Source organism: Carcharodon carcharias, chromosome 9, assembly GCF_017639515.1.
Source record: "Carcharodon carcharias isolate sCarCar2 chromosome 9, sCarCar2.pri, whole genome shotgun sequence".
NCBI classification, from domain to species: domain Eukaryota; kingdom Metazoa; phylum Chordata; class Chondrichthyes; order Lamniformes; family Lamnidae; genus Carcharodon; species Carcharodon carcharias.
Window position 1 is genome coordinate 70,578,062 of NC_054475.1, and position 12,625 is coordinate 70,590,686.

At 41.3% G+C, this 12,625-nt stretch overlaps 1 protein-coding gene across 1 annotated transcript in view; it reads left to right on the forward strand.

The window, feature by feature from the left end:
- Window positions 1-12,625, forward strand: part of LOC121282430 (voltage-dependent L-type calcium channel subunit alpha-1S-like) — a 746,261-nt gene that overhangs the window by 518,709 nt on the left and 214,927 nt on the right. Inside the window, exons 22-23 of the mRNA XM_041196142.1 lie at window positions 906-1,013; window positions 6,687-6,739. Of these exons, the coding sequence (XP_041052076.1) occupies window positions 906-1,013; window positions 6,687-6,739 (161 nt within the window). The remainder of the gene's footprint in view (window positions 1-905; window positions 1,014-6,686; window positions 6,740-12,625) is intronic.

Sequence of the window (12,625 nt, forward strand, 5' to 3'; positions counted from 1 at the left end):
CCAAATTGACCAACTAGGTGTAATTGCAGAAATAGTAATTAATCAAGTAGTTCTGTTAGTACTGGATTCAAAAGCTTATGAGGTTAAAAAGGACTGTGAGATTAAAGGATTAAAAGGACAGTAAAAGTAAAAGTTAAACAGGACTGTAAGATTCTGCTTTGGGTGAGCATTAATTCAGATATTTTGTGTTAAAGCGTAGTTCTAGCTTTGGCCAAAGTGGACAATAGACAATTGTACAAAATCAGACAACAAAAGGTACTACAAAAGAAACATTGTCCCTTTGAAAGGATAACTTATGTAGGTGGTCAAACCCCAATTAAAACAAACCAATAATTAAATTAACAATTGTGAAATTACACGGACATGGTTTGAAGTGAGGTATTGATAAATTAGGGGATAAAAGTAAAGCCTAGTCATGTACTGAATGCGTCTGAGGCAGAATTTGAAAGAATTGCTGTTAGCAAAGAAACTGGAGGGTAACCTTGCCACTTCAATGACCTGATCACTCGTTTGAAGCGGTAAAGTCTGTTTTCTGTTGTTAAGCATAATTTTTCCTTTTAAAATAAATTTTCTCTTTTATTACTTGCGAGTCCATCATTGCCTTATGGTTATGCCTTATTCAAAGCAATATTTATTGATTTTATTGCGTTAATTTGAAGTCAGATATCTGCAGAATTAAGATAAATTAAAATACTCTACATAGAAAAAACTCACACTACTCTCAGTCCCTCTGTGCCCAGCTTCTACCCTCAGTCCCTCTGTGTCCTGCTCTGACCGACTGGTCCTCTCTGCCCAGATCTGTCTCGAGCTGCTTTTTTTAAAGGATGCTTTGTGAGAGAACTGCCAGCTTGGATTGCATAGTCAATGTCAGTGTCTGATCTTCTGTTTCTCTGCCTCTCCTGCAGCATGTGGTTCAGTGTGTGTTTGTGGCCATCAAGACCATTGGGAATATAGTGATTGTCACCACCCTCCTACAGTTCATGTTTGCTTGCCTCGGGGTGCAGCTTTTCAAGGTAAGAGGCAGGCTTTAGATCTTGGTAAGTAAGACTGATGTTGAACAGACCATTAATGATGAATGCAACATCCCCTTTTGTGATCAACAGCACTCAGGGAACTCAGAATAAAGAGCAGGTATTTCTGGTCCTTTATCAGTTTAACCCAGGGCAGTGAGAAAGGAAAATCAGGCAGGAGTTGGAAACAAGCAATAAGTCTTTCTGATGATCTGGTTCTGATGGATCAACGAACTGGAGGCTCTTTAAGGGACTTCTCCCTCTATTTCACACTAGCCCAGTATTGGCTTAGTCCAGTCAATCAAATCCACCCAGGACACGACCTGGGAAATCAGCCCTAGGAAATGTTATTGGCACATGGGCCTGAGGAATGAGAGGATTAATAATTACTGAGTCAATGGTTGAAGTATATATTACTGGGATATGAGGTGAGCAATTATTACATGGATGCAGAGCTGACTATTCCTAGCCTTTTGAGTTGCATAATTATGACTGGAACTTGTTGGACTGCTGTTCCTGAGTCATAAGGCTGAGGAATTATTATTGGGAATATATGATTGAGGAATTTTATATTGATACTTGTGATTGAGGTATTATTACTGGAATTAGTTGTGCTATTCATCCCATTGAGCCTGTGCTGGCTATTTTGAAGATGATCCAATTTGTCCCAAAACCCCACTCTTACTTCATTTCTCTGCAATTTTTTCCCCTTCAAGCATTTATCCAATTCTCTTTTGAAGGTTATTATTGAACCTATATCGACCACTCTATCAGGCAGCACATTCCAATTCCTAACCACTCATTGTTCAAAAAGGTTTTTCTCAATTTGCCTCTGGTTCTCCTGCCAATCACCTTAAATCTGTGCCCTCTAGTTATAGAGTCTTCAGCCATTTAAAACAGTTTCTCTCTATTTACTCCATTTGACCACTCATGATTTTAAACGTTTCCAGCAAATCTCCTCTTAGCCTTCTCTGAGAACAACTGTCTATGCGCATTAACTGCAATCCCTCTCTCATGGAACCATACTGCAAGGCGAGTATCCTTTTTCCGAAACCCTTGGGGCCGATTGCGTTTCAGGATTCAGATATTTTTGGTTTTCAGATGTGATATAGTTACCGCATATACAGTAGGTCTAGGTCTACTTACATGATAATAGCCTAAGCCTACACTAGCTATAGTCTCCCAATACGAGGTTGTTTCTCCATTTGCCAACTCTCACACACTCTACTTATTAGCTGTTGACACTTATTACACCTGTAATATAATATTACATTGCTTTATCAACACGATTGAAAAACAATAAGTACTTACACGATAGCCATGGTGTCATCTGCTCCAAATGATGTCTACATTAATTAAACCTGGTTAAAGAAGCTTGTAGGAGAGGGTTCAGAGGAGGCCTTCTTGAATTGTTCTTCCAGCTTCATCTGCCTCATCAACATTGGTCTTTTGTTTAATAAATTTTTATTTTATTTTATACACTGACATTACTTCCTGTTCACTTATAAATGCACCCAATTCGAGTGTATCTATCAACCCATCATACATCTTAACAATAACATTTTGATGTAACACCATTTCTGCAATCTCCCTGTCGGTCAAAGAATGCACAACGGTGCAGTTTTGTCAATATTAAACACTTCCTTGATATCCTCAGCCTATTTTCACACATTCCAATGATATACTTTTTGCATACTTGTGGAGCTGGTTTGCCAGATTTATTTCCTTGTTTACATAAATCCTTCAAAGTCTTCATTAATACTATCATCTTTAACGAACATTGTTGCGGGCCAAAGGTTGTGCCAGTCGTTGGTCAAGGCGTCTTTATCAGCAAGGCATTAGCAGATACGTAGATGGTATCCTTAACTGTAAATTCCTTTTGGAAGCCTTTCACTCCCAGGCCACTGTTCACAGCACCAAGCACCAAGTATACTATTCAAGGCAGAGTCTTAATATTTACCTTTCATGGACCGAAGAATGCCTTGGTTCATCAGCTGAATGAATGATGTTATGTTGGGGGGAAAGTAAACAGCGAAAACATTGTTCTTCAGTAGTTTAGGGAGAAGTGCTGAACAATTGTCCAGGATCAACACCATTTTAAAGTTTTCTTCAAGTCCAGCTACACAACAATGTGCAAGTACCTCAGGTATAAAGTGGTTGTGAAACCAATTAGAAAACATGTCCCTGGTTACCCAGGCTCTCTTATTGACATAGCAGTGGACAGGTAATGTCCGAATACCCCTATAGCACCTGGGACATTTGCTCTTCCTAATTACAGCCAATTTACATTGTGTGCCAGCTATGTTGGCACAACCAAGGATAGTCAAGCAATCCTTAGCATCCATAACATCCATTGGTGCACTCTCCTCAGCTGTTGCTAGTGTTTTCCTAGGGATGTACCGCCAGAACAGACTCGTTTCATCAGTATTGTAAATTTGTTTAGATGAACGATGTTCATCTGAAATTAGCACAGCAAACTCATCAATATATTTTTCAGCGGCATCATGATTTACAGAGGCTTTATCACCACAAACTTTCAAAAACTTGATACCATGACACTTCTTGAATTTTTGCAACCAACCTGTCATGTATTCACATGCGCCTTCAAGCCTCAATTCTTCGTGGTAGATCTTGGCTTGCTGCATGATCGATGGGCCAGTCAGCATAAACCTGATGAATCCACTCCATCATAACACCGTCATGTTCATCATTTTTTGACTTATACAGAGTTTTTCTATTATTCGTTAATTTTTGTGAATCACTTTCAATATAAAATTTCAACAATTGGTCTTTCTGCTTCTTTAAATTGTATAGCATATTCCTCACTCCTCACTCAGTTGGCTCACAAACGTACCCTGGCCAAGTTTCTGCAACAACTCCGCTTTCTTAGCAATTGATAATGAATTATGCTTTCTTTTCCTTATTTCACTGTTATCCATAAGGGTATGTGATAGCCTGTTTGACATGGTGGAATAAAAGTGCTAAATAACCACAAAAATCACAAGGTAATGTCTGAGTAACAACTAAATTTCCTGCACTAAATGTCAGGTCTGTTTGGTGAGGGTCATGTCAGCTTGGGTCACAGACTTCCCATGCAAAATGTCAGTGAGGTTCACATTAGGATCTGTTCAAAAAAAAGTTTGGTTTTTGGATATGCCTGGTTTTCGGCTATCATCCTCAAAGACCCTCAAAAACATCTCCAGGACCCTCTGTTCCAGCACCTCATTTAAAACAGTATCATTTTACAATGAATTGTCTCTCTTTCTTCCAACCAAAATGCCAGTATATCACCTCACACTTTCCTGCATTGAATTTCATCTGCCATGTGTCAACCCATTCCACCCAACTGTCGTTGTTTTCTGTCTTTTACTCACAGTTCACCCTGTTCCAAGTTTTGTGTCACCTGCAGCTTTTAAGTTTGGTCCCGATACCCCCAAGTCCGAGTCATTAACATATATTAAAAACAGCAGTAGTCCAGTACAGAACCTCAGTAACTACACTGTATACCTCCCTCCAGTCTGAGAAACAGCCATTCACCACAACTCTATTTTCTAACCCTTAGCCAATTTGGTATACTTATTACTGCCCCTTTTATCCTATTGGCTTCAATATTGGTATAAAGCCTGATTATGTTTTATCCACACTATTAAACAAAGATATGTGGCACTTTATTAAACATCAATTGGTAGTCCGTAAACATATCAACTACAACGTCTTCATCCACTCTCTCTGTTACTTCATCAAAAAATGCAATTAAATTAGTCAAACACAATTTGCCCTTAACAAAACCCTGCTTATTCTCCTTTAAGTTTTTGCACGAACAAGTGGTTGTTAATCTTTTCTCAGATTATTGTCTCTAAGAGTTAAAGTGAGATGTTTGTAATTATCAGGTTTATACATCTTCATTCTTCATCCGTGATGGTGTAACGTTTCCATCCCCCAGTCCCTTGGTCCCAGCCCTGTAACTAAGGATTGGGAGGTGGTGTAACGTTTGCATTCCACAGTCCCCTGCTCCCAGCCCTGTAACTAAGGATTAGGAGGCGGTGTAACGTTTGCATTCCCCAGTCCCTTGGTCTCAGCCCTGTATCTAAGGAGTAGGAGGCGGTGTAACATTTCCATTCCCCAGTCCCCTGCTCCCAGCCCTGTATCTAAGGAGGATTGGGAGGCAATGGCTAACACATCTACAATTTTAACCCTTACTTACCCCAGCAACTTAGAGTGTATCCTATCTGGATTGGCTGACTTACCCACTTTAAGTACTGGCAACCTTTCTATTACGTCGTCATTATCCATTTTCATTTCAACCAATATCCTGGCAACTTCCTCATTTACTGTAGCTTTGGTAAATCCTCTTGGTAAATACCGATGCAAAGTCCTTATTCAGTGCCTCAGCCATGCTGTCTGTCTCCAACAATAGATCTCCATTTTGCTCCCCACTTGGCCCCACAGCTCCTTTGACAAACCCTTTTCCTGTTAATATTTAGGAAGAAAGCTCTTGGATTCCTTTTCCTGTTAGTCACCAATTTATTATCATACTGTCTCTTTATCCCTTTTATTGCCTTTTTCCCTTCTCCCCTGTACTTTTATATTTAGTCTGATTCTCTCTCATATTACTAAGCTGATATCTACCATACTTCACCTGACTCTCTAACGCCTTCATCATTCAGGAATTGGGACTTCGGTTGCTCTCCCTTTTCCCTGCTTGTGGACATACACTTAGACAAAACTGAAAAGATCTCCTTGTTAAAGGCTGCCCATTTTGCCATTGCATTTCTGCCTGAAGGTCTTTGACTCCAAGTTACACGGACCAAATATCTCCTCAGTTCACTGAAATTTGCCATCCTCCAGTTAAGTATTTTTAGTCTCAATTGCAGTTTATCCTCCTCCGTAATGAATCTAAACTTTACAATACTGTTTTCACTGGTTCTGAGATGCTCTCTGACTGAAGCATACTCCACTTCACTGCACAGGACTAGATTCAACAATGCCTCTGTGCTTGTTGGGCAGGAAACACACTGATCAAGAAAATTCTCCTGAACACAATTCTCTGCCCTAACATAACCATTGCGTCATTCAATATTGGGGTAATTACAGTCTTCCATTATCACAACTAAGAGAGATGCTGGGTAATTATCACTGGACCTTGTGACTAATAAATTATTACTGGAACATCTGGCTAAGGAATTAACACTGGGGTTGGTGTTTGAGGAATTATTTTTGAAAAATGGAGTTAAGGATTTATTACCGGGAGGGGGTGCTGAGGGCATGGGTTTAGCATGTATAACTGGAGCACTGCATTGTTGCTGATGTTCTGCTGTTTTTCTAATTTTTACTCTTTCACAGGATGTGGGCATTGCTGGCTAAGCCAGCATTTGTTGCCCATCTGTAATTGCCCTTGAGAAGGTGATGGCGGTCTTGAAGCATTGCAGCTCATGTTCTGTAGATGCTGTTAGGAAGAGAGTTCCAGGATTTTGATCCAGCAACAGTGAAGGAATGACGATAAGTTCCAAGCCAGGATAGGGTGTGGCTTGGAGGAGAACTGGTGATGTTGCCAGTTTCGAGTAGGACTCTGGAATTGATTTTGAATTGATGCTTTACCCTCGATAACTGACATTGTAAAATCTCTGTGTTGTCATTGGTCTTTCTACTGCTAATTTTTTAATTTCTTCAATTTAGGGAAAGTTTTACAGCTGCAATGATCCTGCCAAAATGACAGAAGAAGACTGCAAGTAAGTGTCGGTAGGGCGTGATTTAGCCCCACTGTTTCAATGAATGTTGGGGACTCAAGATGACACTGAGGCTATCTGGGACCTGAGAACCAAGGCTTCAGGTTAAGTGCAGAAGCTGGGTTCAAGGTTCTAGGAATAAATGATTGGCCTCTTTCTGTACTTTATCAGCCCATTGTGCCTGTCCTGGTAGAGTTGTCAAATTAATACAACTCTCCTGTCCTTCCCTCAAAGCACCATAAATTTCCCTTTTTCAAGTATATACCTAATTTCCTTTTGATAGTTATGATTGAATCCACTTCAACCATCCTTTCAGGCATTGCATCAGTTATATTGTTATTATTGTTATAATATTTGTAAAGAGCTAGGAACTAATTGTTATGTGGATGTACATCAGCATGTCAGATTTGCTGATATACTGCTGTCAGGTGGCGAGCAAAAACATATCAGTCTACCAGCCACGTGGAGAGCGGCAAGCTCCAGAATCTTGAGTCTAGAAGTGTGATTAATTCAAACATGTGGGAACCAGAAAACATAACATGGTGGCAGCAGATGTTAGTGAGTGAGAATCAAACACTTAAATTGAATAAATGTTGAATTAGATTGAGAAAATCCTACCCGAATTAGTACCAGAGAAAGAGAAAAAAACTGAGTGAATGATGCGAGAACATGAAGTGTGAAAATGAAATGGCAATGAACCGCAGTGGACAGCAATAAAGAGCAGTGGACAGCAATAAAGAGCAGTGGACATCAGTGAGCAGCAATGGATAGCAATGAACAGCAATAAGCCGCAATGGATATCAATAAACAGCAAATGACAGTAATAAATAGCAAAGGACAGCAACGGATAGCAATGAACAGCAATAAATAACAATGGACAGTAATAAATAGCAAAGGACAGTAATGGACAGTAATGAATAGCAATGGACAGTAATAGATAGCAATGGACAGCAATAAACAGCAACGGACAGCAATAAACAGCAATCAATAGCAATAAACAGCAAAGAACAGCAATGGATATAAATAAGCAGCAATGAACAGTAATAAACAGCAAGGGATAGCAATGGGCAGCAATGGACAGCAATAAACTGCAATGAATAGTAATGGATAGCAAGAAACAGCTATGGGCAGCAATGGATAGCAATAGACAACAATGAACAGCAGTGGACAGCAATAAAGAGCAATGGGCAGCAACGGATAGCAATAAACAGCAATGCATAGCAAAGGGCAGCAATAAACAGCAATAAGCAGGAATGGACAGCAATTGACAGCAATGAACAGCAATGGATAGCAATGAACAGCAATGGACAGCAATGAACAACAATCGATAGCGATGAGCAGCCATGAGCATCAATGGACAGCAATGAGTATCACTGGACAACAATGAGCATCAATGGACAGCAATGGATAACAGTAAACACAATGGACAACAACAAACAGCAATAAACAGCAATGGGCAACAATGGATAACGATAAACAGCTGTGGACAACCATGGATAGCAAGGGATTAACACTCAGTAGCATTAAAAGACATGTGTGAAGAAGAAAGAGTCAGGTACATCCTTTTGTGAGCTGGAGAGAAACAGTTAAACTTGTTTAATAACTGGGAAATGCATAAGCATGACAGTAAAACCCCAGGCAAAATTTTTTGAAAAATTCAGCTGAAGTCAAATCTTCGGATCCACCAATTTTAAAAACCTGAGGTAGTAACCAGGTGAGCCTGTTGAGAATTCTTGACAAGATTGAAAAATGCAGCCAGAAAATGGAAATTCAAGGAAACGGATGAAAGGCTGATAGATCAGATCATTTGGGCCTCTGCACACCCTAAAGTACAAAAAGATTTCATTGGAAAGGACAAGCTCACATTAGGCAGTAGGCACTGCCAGAGCCCATGAAGCCACAAGTAAACAGATGAGGATGCTAACTACCCAAACAGTTAGCCTTCAGTTAAGTCAAGAAAAAGATAGAAGGCTAAATGCAGTGAAACAGCAACAAAAGAATGCATACCAGACAGAGAGAAAGATATGCAGGACCTATGGATGACCGTCTGAGTTCACAGACGGAAGGAAATGTCCTGCTTATGGATCAAACTGCAGAGCTTATGGAAAACACAATCAATGGGAAAAGACAAGAAAAGAAGATGATAAATGAATTAACTGGAAACAGAACAACAGGCTGAATGAGAAGGAAAAGAAACCAAAACATCCATACCTTGGAGATGATGATGAGTTTGAGAAGTTGCAAAGAGCTGCAGCCTATCCTCATTGAACCATGAAATAAGGAGTTGACACTAAGGGCTGAAGGTAGCACACCCAGTAAAAAGTGCCCTCTGATCAGAAGCTGGGAAGATGTGGTACATATTTACCTAGAGTGTTTTGCTGGGATGCTTTGAAGATTCTGAGTATCACATCACTATTGATCCAGCAATGAAACCAGTGATTCAAACCCACATAAAGTACCAATAGAACAAAAAGGGAAGCTTGAAAAGAGAAGTGCAAGAGATGGAAAAAAAGAAGATAGTCACCAGAGTCACAGAGCCTACAGATTAGGTAAATTCCATTGTGGTGAGAGCGAAGCCAAATGGATGGCTAAGAATTTACCTGCATCCCAAAGATCTTAACCAAGCAATAAACACTGGAAGAGATCATGTCGCAACTGGCAATGGCAAAAGGTTTCAGCAAACTTGATGCCAGAAATGGCTATAAAGTGTGAAGCTTGATAAGGAATCTTCACTTTTTATTATTGATTCATGAGCTGTGGGTATCATTGGCAAGGCCAGCATTTATTGCCCATCCCTAATTGCCCTTGAGAAGGTGGTGGTGAGCTGCCTCCTTGAACTGCTGCAGGTACACCCACAGTGCTGTTAGGAAGGGAGTTCCAGGATTTTACTCAGCAACAGTGAAGGAACAGTGATATATTTTGAAGTCAGGATGGTGAGTGGCTTGGAGGGGATCTTCCAGGTTTCCCCATGTTTCCCATGTTTCTGCTGCCATTGCCCATCTAGATGGTAGTGCTCGTGGGTTTGGAAAGTGCTGTCATGAATTGGTGAATTGCTGCAGTGCATCTTATAGATGGTAAGCACTGCTGCCATTGTGCGTCGGTGGTGGGGGGGAGTGAATGTTTGTGGATAGCATGCCAAACAAGCAGGCTACTTTGTCCTGGATGGTGTCAAGCTTCTTGAGTGTTGTTGGAGCTGAATTCATCCAGGAAAATAGAGAGTATTCCATCACACCCCTGACTTGTGTCTTGCAGTTGGTGGATAAGCTTTGGAGAGTCAGGAGGTGAGTTACTTGCCGTAGGATTCCTAGCCTCTGACTTGCTCTGGTAGCCACAGTATTTGTATGGCTAGTCCAGTTCAGTTTGTGGTCAATGGTAACTTCCAGGATGTTGATAGTGGCGGGGGGTGGGGGGGGGTTCAGCAATCGTAATGCCAAGGGGCAATGGCCAGATTTTCTCTTGTTGGAGATGGCCACTGCCTGACATTTGTATGGTGCAAATGTTCCTTGTCACTTGCTTCATGATTCACTGGGTGTTGTAATATCAAGCCCCACTGTTCCCCGAGCTGCAACATATGTGAAAAATTTGACCAAACCACTAGATTGTCCCAATTCTACCTAACTGTTTAATTTAGGTTAACAGAATACAAGCACCAGGTTTGTAAACTTAATAAGTAAATAACCGTTTATTGAACAAACTTTCGTTAACCAGTGGCAAAAGAAAGAAATATGAACTGCTCATTTCTAACTCTATAACCTAAACTCTACCCCTTCTCAAATCCCTATACATGTATATACAAGACACATAAGACACACAAAACATGGATTTTAAGGGTTGGATAAAACATTTCAATCGCACCAATTCTGAAGTACAGGGTTCAATGGGTTGATTTTGAATGATGTCTTCCAAATTCCTTTCAGTTCTTTGTTGATGACACGAGGTGGTCTTCCTGCACTTTCAGACTTCAGTTCACTGGTTGAGAGCTTGCTTTTCAATGTCTCAAACAGTGGTTTTCCCCTTTTTCCTGGTTTTCAGAGAGAGAGAGAGCAGGTTAAAGAGATATGAGGAGAAAAAGCCAGCTAGCTATTATTGTGGAATTACTGGAATCTTCAGCACACAGAATAAAGACCTTATTCCTTTCAGGCTAGGAGCTATTCTCTTGCACTGCCCTCACGCAAAACCCTGGTCACCTCGCCAGGAGCCAATTAAAACATTGTTGCCAGGCAGCTCCCTTGGTCCAGGGCTCCTTTCCAGCACCATCCTGCCTTTCATAGTACACTCTGTTCCAGGACTGCAACACTGTATATCTTTCATCCTGTTCCAGTGGACATGTCTTTTAAACTGCAGCCATTGAAATTTTACTCCACAGTCCAACAGAAATAAAAAGATATGTTCCTTATACTTGTTAGCTCAAGCCTGGATATTGTCCAGGTCTTGCTGCATTTGGACATGGACTGCTTCAGTATCTGAGGAGTCACAAATGGTGCTGAACATTATACAATCATCAATGAACATCCCCACTTCTGACCTTATGATGGAAGGAAGGACATTGATGAAGCAGCTGAAGATGGTTGGGCCTAGGACACTACCCTGAGGAACTCCTGCAGTGATGTCCTGGAACTAAGATGATTGACCTCCAACAACCACAACCATCTTCCTTTGTGCTAGGTATGATTCCAAGCAGTGGAGAGTTTTCCCCTGATTCCCATTTTTGTTTTGCTAGGGCTCCTTGACATCACACTCGGTCAAATGCTGCCTTAATGTCAAGGGCAGTTATTCTCACCTCACCTCAGGAGTTCAGCTCTTTGTCCATACTTGAACCAAAGCTGTAATGAGGTCAGGAGCTGAGTGGCCCTGGCGGAACCCAAACTGAGCGTCAGTGAGCAGGTTATTGCTAAGCAAGTGCTGCTTGATAACACTGTTGATGACCCCTTCCATCACTTTACTGATGATCGAGAGTAGACTGATAGGCCAGTAAATGGCCAGGTTGGATTTACCTTGGTTTTTGTGTACAGGACATACCTGGGCACTTTTTCACATTGCAGGGTAGATACCAGTGTTGTAGCTGTACTAGAGTAGCTTGGCTAGGGATATGGCAAGTTGTGGAGCACAAGTCTTCAGTGCTATTGCTGGAATATTGTCAGGGCTCATAGCCTTTGCACTATTCAGTGCCTTCAGCTGTTTCTTGATATCAGATGGAGCGAATCGAATTGTCTGAAGACTGGCATCTGTGATGCTGGGACCTCCGGAGGAGGTCGAGATGGATCATCCACTCAGCACTTCTGGTTGAAGGTTGTTGTGAATGCTTCAGCCTTATCTTTTGCACTGATGTGCTGGGAACCCCCATCATTGAGGATGGGGATATTTGTGGAGCCTCGTCTTCCAGTGATTTGTTTAATTGTCCCAGCTGGATGTGGCAGTTGGTTGTGGGATCGCTTAGCTCTGTCTATCACTTGCTGCTTAAGCTGTTTGGCATGCAAGTAGACCTGATTTGTAGCTTCACCAGGTTGACACCTCATTTTTAGGTATGCCTGGCATGCCCTCCTGCACTTTTCTTTGAACCAGGGTTGATCCCCTGGCTTGGTGGCAATGATAGAGTGGGGGACATGCTGGGCCATGAGATTACAGATTGTGGTTGAGTACAGTTCTGCTGCTGCTGATGGCCCACAGTGCCTCATGGAAGCCCAGTCTTGAGTTGCTAGATCTGTTTGAAATCTCTCCCAAATCTCTGCCTCAAAACATGACGGAGAGTTTCCTTAATGTGGAGAAATTGAGGTGACAATGTTCAACATGCACTTTGCTCACTGCAAATTCCTGCATCTAGATTTTGATCTTAACGTGAGCCAGGATGTGTTGCAGCAGAAAGTAGACAAGACGTACTGATGATGTGCA